The 19,357-nt window shown below is 42.9% G+C and overlaps 1 protein-coding gene across 1 annotated transcript; it reads right to left on the reverse strand.

Annotated features, from left to right (window-relative positions):
* Nucleotides 1-15,619: 15,619 nt before the first annotated feature.
* Nucleotides 15,620-19,107, reverse strand: LOC121295728 (uncharacterized protein C17orf67-like). Its single transcript, XM_041220724.1, has 4 exons — nt 18,997-19,107; nt 17,760-17,860; nt 16,304-16,426; nt 15,620-15,876 (listed from the first exon to the last, which is right to left on the reverse strand). The coding sequence occupies exons 1-3, from the start codon at nt 19,049-19,051 to the stop codon at nt 16,310-16,312; spliced, it is 273 nt and encodes a 90-aa protein (XP_041076658.1). The 5' UTR covers nt 19,052-19,107; the 3' UTR covers nt 15,620-15,876; nt 16,304-16,309.
* Between the last annotated feature and the right edge of the window lie 250 nt (nt 19,108-19,357).

Below are 19,357 nucleotides of genomic sequence, written 5' to 3' on the forward strand. Positions count from 1 at the left end.
CTACCTTAAATTGACGTGCGGTTTGCGTGTTGGAAACAGAATTCAACTGCAGGTTATACGAGTTGCAATTCCAAAGGTGTTTATTCCAACTGTAGTTTAGGGGCGATCGATTTCATTAGAAATTGCTGCATACAAGAGTTATCAGTTCAATATATTTACAGCTTTTTACTGGGTTATTGTCGTCAGACAGAGTTTCTGGCAGTGTTCATTAACTTTGTATAAAAGCAACAGCGGCATCATTTCTCTTAAAGAAAAGCGCACTGTCCCCGGACAATCTCAAGGGTCTTTGTGAACGGATTACAAATTAAAGTCCTTCATTTTATGATTCTTGCATTTAATCTGCTTGGCGCCTGAAAGACACGCTGGATGATCGCATGTACAAATATTCCAATGTCTGGTACCTTCAGCCTCCAGTCAAGGAAAACAAACTTCACTTGTTTAAGTGAGGAGAACGATACCGGGACAACGCTTAGCTGTGTGCAGTTATAAGTTGTTATTTGTTTGTTTATTTGACAAGTTTGCAATAACCTTTCATATGCTTTATTCATTACAGTGCCGTTGGAGTTTTTAAGTGCTTTTCTTTTTCACCTTCTTTGGTAGCACAATTACTATACGAGAGGACTGGGTAAAGAAACGCGCAAGTTATTCCAATAAAACCATCGCTTGCAACAGGACACCCGCCAAGTTGTCAAAATGTCAACACGCTTCGCCCTGGACCGTGAAGCTGTGCTGTACATCCACTACCAATGTGCTGCAGATAAAGTAACAGAGATTTATTTATTCAAGTCGAGCAGTAATTCTGTACTCGCCACTGTTGACAGATCCCAGACTGCGTCCCTCTGCTCCCACGCCTATCAATCCTTTACAAATATTTTGTAGACAGACAATAACTTAGGCGCAGTGCGCTCAAGTCAAGTTAAAAAAGAGACATTATTTATTAACGCATTCAGGTGCTGTCCGGAAAATGGAAACCGGCATTTAATCATTTCTTTGGTAGTAACCTAGGCGGGAAACAAATAGTTCAAGTGAGGAGCTGCTGTTTTTATGAACGCATCTTAATTTTAAGATATATATATATATATATATATATATATATATATATATATATATATATATATATATATATATATATATTATTTTTTTTTTTTAATTATTATTATTTTTAACATTCTAGAATATCTCCCGTCTCCTTTTCACAAGAGCGCAAAAGTCTATTCTATCCTCAGGGTAAATAAAAATGAATGCAAAAGAATGGATAAAGTTATCAATATTGCATTTATACTGTGCATGATTTACAAACCTTCTTAACTTATTCTGTAATACACCAACAGCTCTCACGCCCCCTTCTGTGTGTGCTGTGTATCTAACCTGTATCGCCAAGCGTCCTGACCATTGGTGTTTTTTTGGGTGTTTTTTTTTTGTTTGTTTTTTTTTTGGGGGGGGGGGGGGGGGGGGGGGTTTTTTTTTTTTTAAAACGATCAGAAATCTCGAAACGCAGCAGATAGTGTGAAGGGAATAAGTAAGTGAACACTTTGAAGAAAGGCATGCTCAAGTATATCCAAACACACCATTAGGGATTACATGAAATAAATCTTCCAAAAACAATTTTTAACAATATAAGTATAAAGAAATACAAGTATATAGAAACAGAGGACTATTATCTTCCCATCCCAACCCCAACCCAACCACCATTGCTTTTAGGGACACTGAAGTTGCATTTATTTTCCTTGATTTTTACTGGACATAGTATTCCATTACTCCTTATACTGATTCCTACTTCAACAGTGAAGCAAAGTGTGCTAAAGCATTGCAAGCCTATGGGACGTTGAAAAATGACCTTGCAAAACTTTTCAAAGGGCTGTGAGAGTACAACAGTCTTGGCACAGTGGCATGCCTGGCAGATTCTGTGATGGGAATCATTAAATGGCAAAATAATTAAAAACAAACCAAAAAAAGAGACAATGATAAAAAATGTAATAATGGGGGTTGAATTATGAATTATGAATGAATTATTTTGCAGAAAATATTTATTAAAATAGTTTTGGATTTTGGCCAAGGGTTTTTGATAGGCAAGAGTAGTTTCTATTTCTGTCACACTTAGAGGGAAAACAAATCATAAAAAGCCATCTGTCTTGCCAAAGTCTGCAGAGCTCTTTAAAAATAACACTGAACTCTTTTGTTGACATAGCCCCCGTTTGATGCAAACATTCCGTCAATTGCCTCCAGTCGCCATACATTACACACCATTGAGTGAGTGGCAAGCAGAGAGTTTGAAACTGGATGTTGGAAAAGCCAGAAACGCTTGTCAAAGTCTGTGACAGCTTTATTAAATCAGTATGATTCATTTGCTCTCAGTGAATAGGGCTGGCTCATCCAATCCAATGGGGATGTACAATGATGACAAAGAAGTATTCAGACAGGACAGGAGCTTTCAGGGTATAGGGGAGGAATATGATTCATACTGTATAGTTTGTAATGTTTCCTTACATGACTGTGACCCCTCTTTTCAGACTACTGTTCTTTTAATAACTGATGTTTTTAATGCTTTTGTCATCTTCCTTGTGTTTTGTGTGGAGAAAGTTGCTGGTCAATGAAACCCCAGTCTGAGCTTGGTGAGTTGCTTACAAATCTCCTGGATCCTGCTAAATACACACATTTTCCCCATTGTTTCCCCCTTAATGAAAACCGATTGGGTTAGATGATAAAAGTGTCTTTGGCCAGCATTGTGTGCCTAGAAGAACACGCCACCCACAGTCCCAAGTAGTCTTTGCACCTTTCAGCAAGCCATCGTGCAAAGAGTCATCAGTGGGTCGTGGCGTCACGAAAGCAATCAGCACTTCGCTCATTTTGTGATTTGTGATAATACATTCCCGTACAGCCAGAGTCAAAATGATTATGTCCTCTAAACCCTGTAAAGCTCTTCACATGACTAAGCAGCAGAGTGGAGTGTGTGGGGAGCTGGGTGACTGATCCACTACCCACTGCTCTAACTACACAGCACTCAGTCAAGCAAGTGGGGTTGGGAATGATGCATTCGTCATGTTCTCTGGCTCACTGGGCTGTGTCAGTGACTGTGCTTCTGTTTGCATCTCCTGTAAGAGGCTTGCTGGTCCCATTAACCAAAGGCAGGCTTTCAAGGTACTAACCATCTCCGTAGCTATGCTGTTGCATTACTTCATACTTGTAACAAAATGATAGGATCTGGAAAAACATTTAAGGTAAAACTAGAAGAGACTAGTCATTTCACATTTCAGCTAGGCTAAAACTTGTGTCTAATTGACCTGGTTTCTTTTAGTTTTACCTTAAATGTTTGTAATATAAGGAGGCCCAGCCTGCTATATAATCCCTGCTCACTCCAGCTGTCATCGCGGTGCAAAGGAATCTGGCAGCCAGTTCACACTAATTGAAATACAGCACAGAAGATGTGTTTACAGGTGCGTCTATTGCAGGGAGACTTGGTATTGATGCTAAACTAATGGAACTGCTTATTATATGAAATGGAAAACAAAACAGATTACAATTACAAATAGGAAAAATGGCACTAAAACACCTTAAATAATTACCAGCACGCAAAACGAGAGCACTGTAAAAAGACACATGTTGTCTGAGCTGCCTTCTTTTGTGGAAAATGTCTAAAAGTGGGCCTGACATAAATCACTGTGATTCCTTTTTCCACACCTGGTGCACTTGATAACTACTGGACTTGGAAGTTCAAAGCAGAATTCCAATCAAAACCTCCTCGGAGGCCATGAAAGCAGTCTTTTAATTAGCAAGGGTCTGGTGTTCTTTTTAATGAGCGGATCACAGTGGAGGCAGAGGAGCATTTTCCTTTTGGATTCCTCGTTAGGAGCATTGCATTATGAGGGGAGTATAACCTGTAGCATCCAGGAAGCTCTGCTCGGGAAACAAGAACAGAAAACGAGAGGAGGCTGTTTGACCCAGCAGTGCTTGTCTGGTTCCTAGTAGCTGGTTAGTCTCAGTCGGTCTTAAAGCAGTCCAGTGATTCAGCATCAGCAGCACGTAACCTAGCCCATACCCTCGCCAATCTCTGTTCTAACTCTCTAATTAACGGTGTCCTCTGGTTTTGGTTTCTGTGCTGCACTTAAAATATTGAATAGGTTGAATTTTGTCAAGTCCTTTTATGATTTTAAAGCCTTCAATCAAGTCTTTGCTAATTCTTCTTTGTTCAAGGCTAAATAAATTCAGTTCCCTCAATCTTTAAAGGTTTAGCTGTCCAGTGACACCTGCATTAACTGTCACCAGTGAGGCCAACCCTACCTGCTGGCTGCTTACTCACGATGCCAATAGCACACTCATCTCTGATTCAGCCTGCCTACCTGTACTTTACTACAGTTTTACTGAGCTTTTACTTCACTTTTACCATGCTATGCCAGAATAATGTCGTACATTTTATTTGCTCTGTATTTTTGGACACATTGACACTTGGGTGTCTCTTGGTGAAGTGGAACAGCATTAAGAGAAGTTCATTCTGTGGCCCATTCCAGACTGAGTCTGTCTCTGTTATGTTCAGCTACAAAAAATTGCTGCTCATCATTCTAGACAGCTGTATTTGTTTACAAGTCATGGTCATCCAAATCCAATACCTTCTCAGTTTTCTTTTAGTTTAATTTCAACCCGACACGCCTCAATATGTTGCATTTTTTATTCTGCAGTCAGAAGCCTGCTTTGATTTGCCTACATGCTTTTTAAAGCAAATCTACAAAGAGGAATCATTCTGTAATCTTTTAGCCGAATACATTTGGTGTTGAAATGATGTAGGAGATTTGAAAAAGGTCGTGCAGTTTTTGTTGTTTGTTTTTTTTTTTTTGTAATGGAAACTGCTGAACTAATTTGTGTTGCGCAAGCTGCCACAGAGAGCACTCCCACGCGCACGCTAATTGGGTGTTTTGAAAGTGTTGGGTTCAGCTCCTTTCAGCTCCCTTCCAGTGTTATGTTGTTGTTTTGTACTTCTTTCTGCTTCTTGGAAGAGACACCCGAGTGAGGAGGCTGTGTTGTGGTTTCCCTGTCCCTGGTACTCATCCACACTTGAACCAGTGGCCAAGCGAAACACTGCTGCTGTTTACATTAGAGTGTCCAGCTTCAAAAATCAATTGCTATTGTAGGGAGCTCGCAGTCATGTGAAAGTGTGACCTTTCAACTCCAGCCAAGTAAAGGAAGATTTTAGAAAACGATAATCACTTTGGGAGCAACAGTAAACAGGACCAGTGAGATTGCAAACGCCATGCAACAGTAAATGGACATAAACAAGATCTTATTCTTTAACATAGCGCTCTGAAGGGTATGAAAATCAAACTGCATGGCAGTGCACTTCTATCTGTAGAAAAGGGAAGCATTTGCCATTTAGATCAACAAGATATAGTCTCTTTCACTGCATTGAAACTGCTGTGTGATTTAAGGTGGCAATCCCAGAACACAGCTGAACCCATTCTCCAGAATCGCTTCCAGTGGACTAAAACCTGTTGGACTCAGCATTCCCAACAGCTGTCCTCTGGTCTCCATAACTGCAGCAGTGGACAGCACCAGCCCAACACAATGCTCTATTAGTGGCTTCTCAAGCAAACTGTAATACAACGTATAGACATGACTACCCCCAGTGAGGATAGCTCATCTTCTCCTGTCATGCTGGATTTCAGAAACTTTGTTCTTCTAGATAATAGAAACATCAACTTGTAATAGTGACAACAGAAATCCGATGCAACCAGTAGCCTATGTACCATGCACGAGGGCCCCATAAATAGTGAGGCAACTGTATGAATAGTCAAGCAACAGCGTGTATTGCAGTATGAAGGGTTTCAAGAGGACTAGCTAGCAAGACCAGCTTCAACAGAGATCGATGATCAATGTGGAGAATAATATCTAAGGCTTCATTTATAGTCCATCTACTGCACAGTTTTCCGATTTCCTGAGAATGTTTTTTCTCAGCTGAATTGTGCTCGACCCAAACGTTACAGCAACACACACAAACCAAGCAGGGCAGGCAGCACTGGTGTAAAAGTAGAGTATGACGTGCTTTTGGCTACATGGACTGCCCTTCCTAGCTAGATAGCCACTGTTCTCTCTGGGATGATGTAGTGCAATAAATGGGTTTTAGGAAATAACAAAACTAGCAGTCCAGTTTCTCTCGGGCATTAAGTTACATGTTTAGTTTTTCTTTCACAGCAGGCAGTGGCAGACCTTCCCAAAAGAAGAATGTGATAAAAGGGACCCCTCTGTTGAGTGGCAGCAGCAGTAGATCTCTTAGCGCTTTTAAAGTCTGTTGTGTGCTCCTGACTCCAAGGCAAGTGTCATTATCTCCCCTGCTCGTTACTGATGTTCCTTGTAAAGGTGGCACTTCTCCTGATCACTGGGGATGGTTTGTTTAATGTGGCTGGAGTGGCTTTGCAGGTTCTGAACCAACAGATGCTCTTTGTGAATGTCACTACAGATCAGCCTGAGACAATGGCAGCTTTTCTTGAGCCCAATATGCAAGATCAGTTATCTGAAAGTGACTGGGAGATCAAAGTCAACTCTGCTGTTATTTCTTAGCAGTGGCAGGTGGATGTTTTGGGCCCATTTATATTTTTTTCACTCGATTACAGTACTTCTTCAGATTGCTTGCTCTTAGAGCTGCACAGCTTCTTAGTTTGGTTGGTTAGTCGTTGTCAAACCACTTATCTAACAGCGCATGACTGGAGTCACTTTAATGTATTTCTGCCCTGCAAAAGCTATATGAAACTGATGGGATTATTTAAGCCAGTATAATGGAGGTGTTTTTTTGAGTTTTAAATGCATTACGCGGTGCTGCTTTTCAAGTCACTTTTAGTTGTGTTTGTTTGCTGCTGTTGTTTTTTTTAACTTGTGTCATTTGTGGCTTGCTTGCTTGCCTGCATGCTTGCTTGCCCTTTTGCTTGCCTCCTTGCTTGTTTGCTTGCTTGTTTGCTTGTTTGCTTACTTGCTTGTTTGTTTGCTTGCCTGTTTGCTTGCTTGCTTGTTTGCTTGCTTGCTTGCCTGCTTGCCCGTTTGCTTGCCTGTTTGCTTGTTTGCTTGCTTGTTTGCTTGTTTGCTTACCTGCTTGTTTGCTTGTTTGTTTGCTTGCCTGTTTGCTTGCTTGCTTGTCTGCTTGCTTGTTTGCCTGCTTGCCTGCTTGCCTGTTTGCTTGCCTGTTTGCTTGCTTGCTTGTTTGCTTGTTTGCTTGCCTGTTTGCTTGCTTGCTTGTTTGCTTGCCTGTTTGCTTGCTTGCTTGTTTGCTTGCCTGTTTGCTTGCTTGCTTGTTTGCTTGCCTGTTTGCTTGCACTGCTTCCCTGCTTGCTTTCTCCCACGATGCCTATGGGACAACAATGGATTTCCAAATGGCTTGCACTGCGCCACTATGTCTTCCAGATTTACTTTCATGCAGGAGATGGGCACACTTGCAAACAGTTACTGAACTTGGATTATCCCATTTTTTAAGCTGTGTCCTGGCAATCCAGTTGGGTCCTATGTTAGAATAGTAACTGTAGCAGTAGCATCCTCCTCTGAGCCTGCTTGCTCCCTCATCTCTCCTCACTGCTCTCTCTTCACTCCTCCCTGCTCCCCCCTACCTGCCACGCTCTCTCCTCTCTCGTCCCTGTTCCCTGCTCTCCACTCCCCATTTCCCCTCCCTGCTCCCAGCTCTCTCCTCTCTCCTCCCCGCTTCCTCTCCCCACTCCTGCTCTCTTCTCTCTCCTCCCTGTTTCCCCGCTCTCTCCTCTCTCCTCCCCTCCCAGGTCTCTCCACTCACTCCCGGCCTGATAGCCTGCTTCTCCTGCTGTGTGAGAATGAGATCCAGAAGGCCTGCAGCATCGTTAAAGCATGTTTGCAATTTCCATCCAATTTGTAACTCATTGTCACACTCTGCACACCACAGGGGCTCTCCTCGGATAGTACCCGACTCCTGCTTGCATTTTTTGAATTTTATTTGTTTATTACTTTTTTTTTATCTTCAGGTTACACTTTTCTCGCTGCCTTCAAAGCTATGAGCAGAGGTGGTCTGACTGGACGGAACCGGGTTCGAGTCTCGCCTCCCTGAGCACTGAACCGGATCAACAGTGGGAGCTACTGAGACTTGTTGGGTTTGTCCATTACCAGATCCCACCTCGGACTCTGATTACTGGGTAAACTGGTAGCATCAACCCTTAACTATATAGAATAGGTAATTTCATTCCCTTGCAGGATGTGCACTCACTGATTATTTTTCTTCTCACTGGCTCATTGTAAAACACATTATATTATGCAAATACCTCTAAGTCTTAAGTGAACAATTTGTACCGAGCCGGAGGAAATGGATCTAACAGTTAAAGCACACAGAAGCAAGATAGTGGTGTGTATTCACCAAGGCTTTATCAAGAAAATAAACTAAATAAAGTTTATTTAGACACAGACACACACACACACACACACACACACACACACACACACACACACACACACACACACACACACACACACACACACACACACAAACACACACACACACACACACACACACACACACACACACACACACACACACACACACACACACACACACACACACACACACACACACACACACAGGACACACACACACACACACACACACACACACACACACACACACACACACACACACACACACACACACACACACACACACACACACACACACACGAGTACACACACACACACACACACACACAGGAGCACAAACACACACACACACACACACACACACACACACACACACACACACACACACACACACACACACACACACACACACACACACACAAAACACACACACACAACACACACACACACACACACACACAGGACACACACACACACACACACACACACAGGACACAAACAAACACACACACACACACACACACACACACACACAGGAGCACACACACACACACACACACACACACACACACACACACACACACACACACATACACACACACACATACACAGGAGCACAAAAAAAGTCTGAATAAAAGGTTAGTGAATGCAGAACTCTGTGTGTTAGCGCAGGAAATGCAGGGCAATACCTGCCCAGGACAAACAGGGAGGTGTGCACACAACGACAACAGAGACAAGAGAAGGGTTATAATGAGTTCAAGGTGTAGCAAGGGCGAGCAGCGCTCACTAGAGAACGAGAGGGAAGGAGAAAGGGAAGAAGCCAGCGAGTGAGGGAAAGAGAGAAGAAGCAGGGGGGAGAGAAAGACAGGAGAAGGAGGGGAGAGAAAGAGAGGAGGAGGGGGAGAGATTAAGGAGAAAGAGAGGGAGGAGAGAGGAAATAATGTGTGTGAAGGAGGAGGGAGAGAGAGTGTGTGTTAGAGAGAGAGGAGAAAGAGAGGGTGGAGGGAGGGAGAGAGAGAGAAAGAGATATGTTGGTATGATTTATTTTCTGAGCTGCTGTGGAAAGATCAATTCATTCCCAAAGGCCACTTCCCCAGTAAAGTCATACACAATGAAATCTTGCTATTAAAGCCAGTCGAGGGATCAGCAAAGTCGGGAGGTGACCTTGCTTTACTACTGAAGGCAGCAAACATTGATTAAGATTGCTTTACTTTATCAATTCAGTTATTCCCAGGAAGATGCCAACAAGGTACCAGAGGTGAAGGCCGCTGTTGTAAGCAAGTTTTGCAATGAAGAGAAATGCTTTGAATATTGGCCTGCAGGTGGATAACGTTTGATGGGTGATGGGTGCTGGGGATTCATGGGTTAAATGACAAGAACTGAAACCCAAAACACAGTGATCACTTTCACAAGATGTACCGGCACGATGCAGCCCAACAGAACTGGGTAGCGAAGGCCTGGATCCAGTCAGTTTGTTCGCAGTACGAAAGGCTGAGGGGGAGAAAAGGAACGGTGTATGAGTGATGCAGCTCCTTGGCAGTCGCGGGCTAGCATGCAAACGGGAGCAGTTTGTCAAGCATTGCTTTCAGCACAGCTATCCAGCGTGAGATGAACAGTAATAGTCTGGCACTGACTGCACTGTAGTGACGTCTATCGAGAAAGGTGTAGCGTCGATTTCAACAAGGTTTTTTTCAGTTTCAGAGGGAGACTTAAACTACCAAATAATTTAACAAACATCCACTATGATAAGGATGTGATGCTGTTGAAGAAGCACTCGCTTATCCAGGCTCTTGCTATTTCATTCTACTAGTTAAGAGGGTTACGGACCCATCATTCTAATATAAAATGATTTGTTTTCATGACGGTCCAGAGGAATACGAATAGAAGGCATAGACTGCAATGGGGCTGCGGTTGTGATAACAGAGGGAACATTCGTAAGGGATTTTATGTTGTCTGGTGATTATACGCCCTCTAGTGGCTTCTGTGTGGTATGTGCAGTAGTTGTAAACAGCTGTTTTTTATCTTGTAGTAATGGTTGAATACCACTCCATTATAGACTTAAAGAGCATGGATGGGTTTTTTGTTGTTTGTTTAGAAACTATTATTTTACACAGTGTAATATACACAAAATACACTCAAATCTAGCCAATTGTTTAAAGCACAGTGTGAGTATGGAATAGTGCAGTAATGTGTGACAGGGTGAAAACCCTCACAGGTAAACAATGTTTATTGTTGTGGTTTATTCATGTAAATGACGTGTTTATTTTGTACCACCACCTGTTTTCATTCACTTCCATATTCCACAGCTTAAATGAGCAGAATTTTTCCACCAATTTCATATCATTCCATTATCAACTTTATTTTCATATCTTAGTGTGTTTACTTCTGTTTATGAATGTGTAACAGTGTTATTTCTTGTTGTTTAAATGTGTGTATTAACTGAACCCAGGAAAGGGTTAACTGTCAGCCTTAGATGTTTAACAGGCCTTCTCCCTTTCCATGTGCGGAATGTCAGCAAGGAGCAATGCTGATTGGCCAGCTCCCAGCTGACATTCCAATAGATTTGACTCTGAGCACCTGACACCTGTCCCTGTGTCTGAGAGGCGCTTGTGGGAGTGAGAAGCAGGAGGCTGGCTGGCAGGGAGTGCTGATACAAGCCTTGTTGAGCCTGCGTCCACTTGGCGTGTCATCCGGTGTGCCGTGAAGGACTCACCCCCTTATATCTTCTATGTGCCAGTTTGCCTGGCTTCATTTCTCCTTATTCAGTCAATAAAAAGTGTGGCCTATAGGTGCACCACCTGAAATGTTAAACCTTGAGTTTCTCTACAGTCAGGCTGTTTGTTCCACTCCTGGTGTCCCCTGAAGCAATGGCCTGAGGGTTTTCTCTCTGTAAAGATAAACGGTCCTCTCCGAGTCTCCTGGGACCCTGAGCTGCTATCTGCACATGTATCTGCTGCACGGAGACAGATATGGTTATTTAGAGAGCACAATGCCTGATAAGAAGTCGCCTCTCCGTCTGTGTTGTGGTGGTCGGAGCCAGACTAATGACCTGTGAAATCTACCCATAGAGACATGCAGCAGTGTGCCGGGAGGGAGAGGGAGGGGGGGGCATCTTGGAGTTCAACCCTCTGGTTTACCCGTCTAGACAGAGATACGTCCTGTTGATTGGATCTGGAGCATGGGGTAGGCAAAGGAATGGCTGGAATCCATGTAACAGGATTGCCCGTTTTCAAAGCTGTCAGTCCCAGGAGGAGGTCTGACATGAGATGGGAGTCTGCTGTTCCCTGGAAAATGACTTCCCCACCTATAGAATGAAGCTAATAATCTGAAATATGTCTTATGAAAGCGCTGGATACCCGATGGAGTTCAATTATAAAATCTGCAGTGTTTGCCTGGCAGTCTAGTGTTTCAGTAGGAATGGTGCTGTTAGACCAGGCGGATTTTTAGCCATGTGTTTTATTAAGAGCATTATGGCATTCTTTTTTAAATAAATATGCTACTACTGTTACTTTGGTTTGCATATTGCTTGGCTTGGGGACAGCAAGAACAATCCTTCTGTCTTTCTGTCTATTTCATGTTGTTCTGCTAAGTTACATTACTGTATGACTGTGCTCTCTGGCAGGCCCTGGCAGCTTCCCATCTCTGCCAATGAGCTCCGCCACTGCTATCCATCGCTGCTGTGTAAGCAGAGGAGCACTGAGGCAGGCAGGCTTGTGCCTAAAGGAGACATCCAGGCTCCCAGCTCTGCCACAGGTGCTCTGCACTGTACTAGAACACCAATACAATAACCTCACCCTTATATAGCGTCTTTCAGTGCCAGAGCACGTGACACCCAAGCAGGTCCTAGCAGCAGCTGTCAGTCCCAATCTCTGAGGGTGCACTCTAAAGGCAACTAAAACAAGCCGAGGTTAGGCAACGATTAAGGGAGAAGCCTGACCCCTAGTGGGAGGTGTAGGAAGAGCACAGCTCCGACAGGAATGTAACCGGGAGACAGTGGAGGGGTGCCGGGTGATGGTGAGCATGCTGATCTCATCTGTTCTATCACTATTAGTAAATACGTCTGTTTGGATTAGAACAAGCAGCGTGGACAGTAGTATAGTATAGTAAGAATCCTTTTTAAAGTGAGCGTGAATAGATACAGTGCACATGTTTATAAATACAGGCTAACCAAACATTAGACTTGCTATTTGACCTGAGGCTCTGCGCTGTAGCGGCACCTCTCTCCAGGTCCTTTTCCATTCACTTCTGCGCTAGGAGTACCGGTACCGTAGCAGGGGAGGTTTATAAAATGAAATAATTTGATAATTGTGTCATTTTGATGGAAGACGGATTGGAGCGAGCTTGTTTTGCCAAGGGAGACTCCGCATGAACATTTCCAGACGGCTCTGCAGTCGGGGGAGATTACACTGCGCTACACTGTTCAAACTGTTTACGCATACCAGAAAGCACTGAGTGCCTCTTTGTCGCGAACTGTTTACATGAACTTATTTTGGGAAAATTCCACAAGACTGGACAGGATTTTTTTCCATAAATCATTGAATCTGTAGCTTTGTGTAATGATAGCTTCTGACAGTCATTTATTCTTTGGGACGGTGTTTTAATGGCATGTAAACAAAATGTGCTTGGGGGGGGGGGGGGGGGGGGGGGGGGGGTGCCGGGGGGACTCTAAAACCTGCGGACCAACATGCAGGGGAGGGAGGTTATTTAGCACCTCCAGAGATATTAAAGAATAGAATTTAAAGCAGCTAATAAAGGCTGATTGGTCGGAACCCCCTTTACCCCCTTTAAAACACAGCCATATAACAGGCTGTAAACTGGGATTCCCATCTGAATACGGTCCTAAAGCGCAGCACTGTGTCAGATAGAACACAGAAGTTCATTACTGTCTTCTGAACAACGGGGAATAGGGACTGTACAAATATTGAAGTGGTGTTTATCTGCGAATCTGGGCATTTCCTGGTCTAGAGGGTTACTTTTGTATTTCTATATCTGTCTCCCGAATAGTGGACACTGAGCGGGGTGATTCAGCGGCTCCTAGAAAGAGATTTCTGGCAGGAGAGAGACGGCGGCTCTGCGTTCAACGAAGCTCTCGGCGTACTCTTTCCACCTTAAACCGCGTCTGACATGAAGGCTGACTTTAGCGTCGCACCCGACGAAAAGGTATAATGAAGGATAGGTGCAAAGCCACTAGAGGGCAGTGTTGCCACAAGACAGAAACGTGCAGATAGCGTGGTCCAACAAATAAACACGCTTGACCTAAAAACAAAGTTAAATAAAAAAGAAACGCAGAATTAGTTTTCGGAGGGAAGCAGATCTTGCTGCACCGGTGCACTCGTATCATGTATTGAAACATTTCAAAACTGCGCTTTATAGCATGGCAATAAGAATAGTTTAGCATTGGCATGTGCTATGCAGCACACAGAAGTATGTTCAAGAATGCAAATGCATAATAAAATAATGCGAAATACATGGGGATATGGAGAGGCTGTTCGTTTTTATAGCACTGCATTTACTCCAGCTGCATTCAAGCTGCACAATCGGCATGACACCATGTGTTCCTCTGGCAATCCCCTTGGAAATGCAGTGACATCCTCTGGCGATATGTTGTACTGCAACTGAAATAATTAGCTAAAGACGGTGATTTCTAAGCAGGAATGTCCATGGTAGCCAAACAGATAGAGTTTCTGTTGAACCTCTGGCTCTGATCTGACACTGCCAATGACCTCGCTGATTCAGGCCTGTCTGCTAGCGTGCCCACTATGAAACTATAAGAAACTAAGACAAGCAGACAAAGGGTTCTTTGCAATGCACTGAGGAAGGCACAAGCTGATATGCTTGTCTACTTGTAGTTCCTTCTCTTTACATTCGGATCAGGGGGTTTGAAATGATGAATGACTTGCCTGCCTGGATTTTGAAAGGTTTGGGACTAGGTTTATTTTTTGCCTGCACAGTTGTCCTCAGTAGACAGTGCGATATCGCTGTATGTCCTGTTTACTGTGTCCCGTGTCCCATGTCTTTTTCTCTGTGGTTACCTGTTCGCTCAGAGAAAGAACTTTGAGGAAATGTACAAGCTTGTGACTTTGAGGGATTGTTGATTCAGTGCCGTGCAGCCTCGCTGCAGTACGATTACACCACAGATGTGTGAGCTGTGGGCTTGTGGGGAACCGTGTGATTCCTGTGGAGCTCTGCTTGTTTCTGTTGGCTGCTGCTGGAGCTGCTGAGACCACAGCACTCATAATATCAGTGGAGCGGAACAGCTCCGTTTCCGGACTGTAACTCATTACTGAGTTATTGTGCGAACAGGCTTGGACTTACACCGTTTACTGTGAAAATGCGGCCACTGCCGTATGGTTTCACATACCATGCACCTGTGCACCAGTAGAAGCTTTGCAAGGTTTGTGTCTTACAATGTAGCTGGGCGTCTTGCAGTACCTCTTACCAACTACTAGAGGGAGGTCTTCACTTTAGGTGGTTCCACAGTGCTTTGGAAAGCCGTATTACTTACAGACACAGAGCACAGCATACCTTCAAACACTCGGCCTCTAATTATTGCTAGAGTAGTAATATTATTTTGAATACTAGAGATCAGAAGTGATGTTTGTATTGTGCTGTGAGTACCAAGCGGTTTCCCTTCGTATGTATAACAGATGTGCTAAAATTGACACAGAGGTGTGGAATTCACATGTGTGTGATAGCAAAGCACCAGGACCCTAGAGCTGCACCTGGTATAGGCGGTTTCATTATTCATACACAAGTAAAGGCTGTGTTTGTTTCCTAATCATTACCAGCCCTCATTTAGTCCATTATTTCAGGTGATGAAGAGAATACTGTTAAGTATGTTGATGATTGTGATGTCACCGTTTTCAATGGACCTTGCAGTGGAATAGAATTCCAATGGGTGCCTCGGTAGGATTCAATGAAAGCAGGCGACCTGGTCAGCCGTGCTGATACGGAGAATACAGCACAGAAGTATTGCGATCCAGCGTTGTGTAAATCCATTCACCCCAGTCCAGCTCCATTCTGTTCTCTTCAGACCCAAGTCACCAGTAGAACATGCACTGGTAAGTAGATGAATCAACAGACATCATGTTTTATTCATTTTCATGCAGAGGATTTCGATTCAGTTCCAGTTCATTCACCAGCAGTTCTGGAGCAGATAATCTGAGATACAGGAAGTAATTGCCATGAAACGATTCAGCATTACCAACAATAAATAAATAAATAAATAAATAGCAAGTTACTTGCTCAGAAATGTGCTCAAGCGTTTAATATATAAGAGCATTACAATAGTATACAAAACACAGCATGCTTGAGGTGCTACACTTTATGCACCTTCACATATCCGTCTATAGATTGCTTTTTATAAAAGCATTACGGGCTTGCTGCAAAGAAGGCTGCACTGTTTCACAGCAATCGGCATTTTTTTAAAGTAACTGAGCATGAAAGCTGCTTTTATTGCATGAGCAGGTCCTCCTTCCCAGATCATCTCCCTCAGCGCTTTGTCTGATCCTGAAAAAGAAGAAGTAAAAACACTGAAGAGGAGCTGTCTGGGGAAATGTGCAGCGTAGCAAAGTAACTGGCCTTGCACTGTCATTAGATTTAAAGAGGGAGCTTTGCTTAGAGCCTAGTGCCACTTGGTGGCTGGATATTGTAATTGCACCTTTTTAAAAGAATAAGGCAACTTGGCACCTATGTTACATATGTACAAATGTATTACTAATAATGAACAGGTTAGAAAAGTAAAAAAAAGAGAATGCACTTCTCCACAAGAGAAAGCTGAACTTGCTTCAACTAAAGACAGCAGCTGAAACAGTTTTAAAGGTCGTCTTGGTAGAGATTGCGCTGTTGCTGATGAAGTGGTTTAACGAGGCTGGTGAGGAGATGTATGGCTCTGCAGCCCCTTTGTGATGGCCGTGCTCTGTGTGAATCCTCGTACCTCTCTCTACACAGGGTGCACCAGGTTCCTGTTACAGTGAGGGAAGCAGTGGGGGTTCAGCCAGTGCTCCAGGAACGTCTCCTCGGATCTCTGCTCCAGTCTCTGCTGGTGCAGCAAGTACTCCTGTAGGGAAAGAACGGATAGGTCACTTACTAAACAGTGCCCCCTAACCGTTGTTAATGTGCTAGACTTTCATTGGAAAGAGTTTGCTCTAGCCAATAGAACCCCTCGGAAGGCGTGGCTCTGTCTTGTTTTGTCAACAGGCTGGCATTCTGCGTTTTTAAAAAGCTGGTATATACAGAGATGCTCCTTAGCAAAGATCCAGAATGACTTGAGAACCTCTAGTCAATAGATAAGGGGTATGCTTAAGGGTTTTTAATGAAACTTTAAACCTGCAATGTCATTTAAAAAAAAAATTAAAATGAAAAGGTAGATGAATATATCTTTTAAAAGAACCAAAGAAGATCATTTGTGTGTTTGACTCCCCCAGTCCCAAGGCAAGCGGACCAGAGTGTGCAGGTGATGCAGTGTTCTCTGGGCTGTGGGAGGAATGTGCATGCAGCGAGTTACAGTACAGTGGAGCAATGATTAATAACATTGCAGCTCAAAAATCCAAATTCAGTCTTGAATAGACAGTTCTCTTTTTGATATATATCTATATATATTGATATATATATATATATTATATCTATTATATATATCTAATCTATGTTATGTGTGTGTGTGTGTGTGTGTGTGTATATATATATATATAGTTTTTATAAAAACTATTAGAAATACTAGCAGCTGGGAGAGAAATGTTTCTCCGGTAAAACTCTCTCCATTACACCTTTATCACCCAACCCAACTGACAGACACACTGTTTTACTTCATTCTCTTTCATTCACTCAATAAAATCCTCTGGGCTATTAATGGCACTGCATTCCCTGAAACATATCACACATGAGAGTGTGTGACATTTAAGAATAAGTCTGTCCTGTTGCAAGTTGACTAGTGCTATTAATAATATCACTTGTAATGATTAGTGCTTTGCAGTCAGTTGTACATAAAGCCATGGAGACGTTTTAAAACGTGTACTCTTTGCAATGCTGGAGTAAACTGTTAGTTGTGGTAGTAGTATTAGTAGTATCTGTCGTGTATTTATATTTCAGAATCATCTCACTTTCCAATCTGTTTTTAATTACTGTGTATTTACACAGTAGTTACTTAGTAATACATGTGTACTTACACAAGGACACGGATATTATTCATTGTTACTATGTACTCAATGTGTAAATCTCTTTGCATGATATAACTATAACCCTAACCCCCCTAACCCTTTTCTCATATTGTGTACTTACATATGCGTGCAAAAAGATTTCCACATTAAGGTTCTTTCAAAGAGCCTGCACACATTAATCTAGCGTTCTATTCAGCTATAAGCCCTGGTTGTGATACGAAACAGCAGGCAGAGTACCCTCATTGGTTCATCTGGGTGGCCAGCTTTCCTGGGTCGGTCCTGGCGCTTGCTACGAAGCAGCTGTTTTGCTTTCTTTTCCTCCAGAATGGGCGAAGCATCTGGGCACAAGAGGAGAACGTTTCACTGAAGGCTCTGCCACAGTATCATTTTCATTTCCCGTAGACTAATAGCAGAAGCTCTGCTGTGCCTTGTCTTTCAGTCAACCAACAAAGTGCTCATTCATACCTCCCTGCTCCCTGGGGATCTTGGGTTTGTGAGGATCGGATTGGAAGACAGCGAGGCTGCTGAGTGCATTTGAAATGAAACTGCGTGTGTCAGCACACCTCAAACCAGGGGCGACGTGGCACATAAGCACCTGGATTCATTGGGTCCAGACCCTCTGTAAATATTTGTGTTAACGATATGTGCTTTCTCCTAAGAGAGTCGTTCATTTCAGACAGTTACATAATGCAAGACAGAGACAGGCATTGCTGTTGGTTTATTTCTTTACCTTGTTATGAGTAAAATGGATTTCAGATTGTTATAGTGCCTGTATCCCTAAAGACATTGAATGAGAACATTGTGATACAGTACCACGACTACGTTAGCTTGTTGCTTTCACCTGCATTTTCATATTTAGTTGGATTGTTCATATTTCTGAAATGATTAAATACACTTTAGGTGATGTTTACCAACTCTTTTACCATTGAAAAGTTTCTAGAGCGCAGAGGAATCCTGTCATCCAAAAACAAACAATAAGACATTTAAAATTAAACTTAATGCACTTCTAGTTTGTTTTGTTTTATTTGAAATAATAACACATTTGTTTTTTGTTTTTTTATTATTCCTTTTGGAAGAAAGTGGTGCAAACTTTTCATTGGGGGGGTAAAAGCTTCAGGATGCTCTCAGATTTGATATGCTTGAATTTTCTTGTTTTATTCCAGTGACCACACTGTAATCAAAACAGGCAACGCAGGGTACTCACAACAGAAATGACTGCTTCTTCTATTCACATGAGGATCATAACAGAAACTTGAAGAGCAATACAAACTCCAGTCACAGTGAGATTAAACACAGACTAACCCCCTGAATACAAACATCACACAATGCAGGAGGAGCGCTCTTCTGCTGTTTCAGAACTGCTCTGTGATACCTGCATGCATTCCTCCCTGCAGAGTATTTTAAACTCTATTCTGAATGTGACAGACATGATTATCCCAGCAGAAGAACAGTCCCCCACACACTGGAACCTTACCTGTAAAGATGGTCAGCAGGACCAAACACAGACAAAACAGCACCAGCTTCTTCATCTCAGATCCGTCCTGCTCTCTCAGCCAGCTGCTCCAACTGAATAACAAGTCTGAGGCAAACAGAAAGGGGGATTTGAAGCTCCTACATAAGCAGGAGATTGGACCAGTCTGGCACATGACTGTGAATACATCTACTTCAAGAATATCTCCCTTACACCGTTTAGGACACTAAGGGATGTATTCATAAGAGCTACAAGTTGTGTGTGTGTGTGTGTGTGTGTGTGTGTGTGTATGTATGGTCAGGTATTACTATCAATGTGCAGACACAATTTGAGAAAATGTCCCCACAAAGATAGTAACTCCTGA

Source organism: Polyodon spathula, chromosome 20, assembly GCF_017654505.1.
Source record: "Polyodon spathula isolate WHYD16114869_AA chromosome 20, ASM1765450v1, whole genome shotgun sequence".
Taxonomy (NCBI): Eukaryota; Metazoa; Chordata; class Actinopteri; order Acipenseriformes; family Polyodontidae; genus Polyodon; species Polyodon spathula.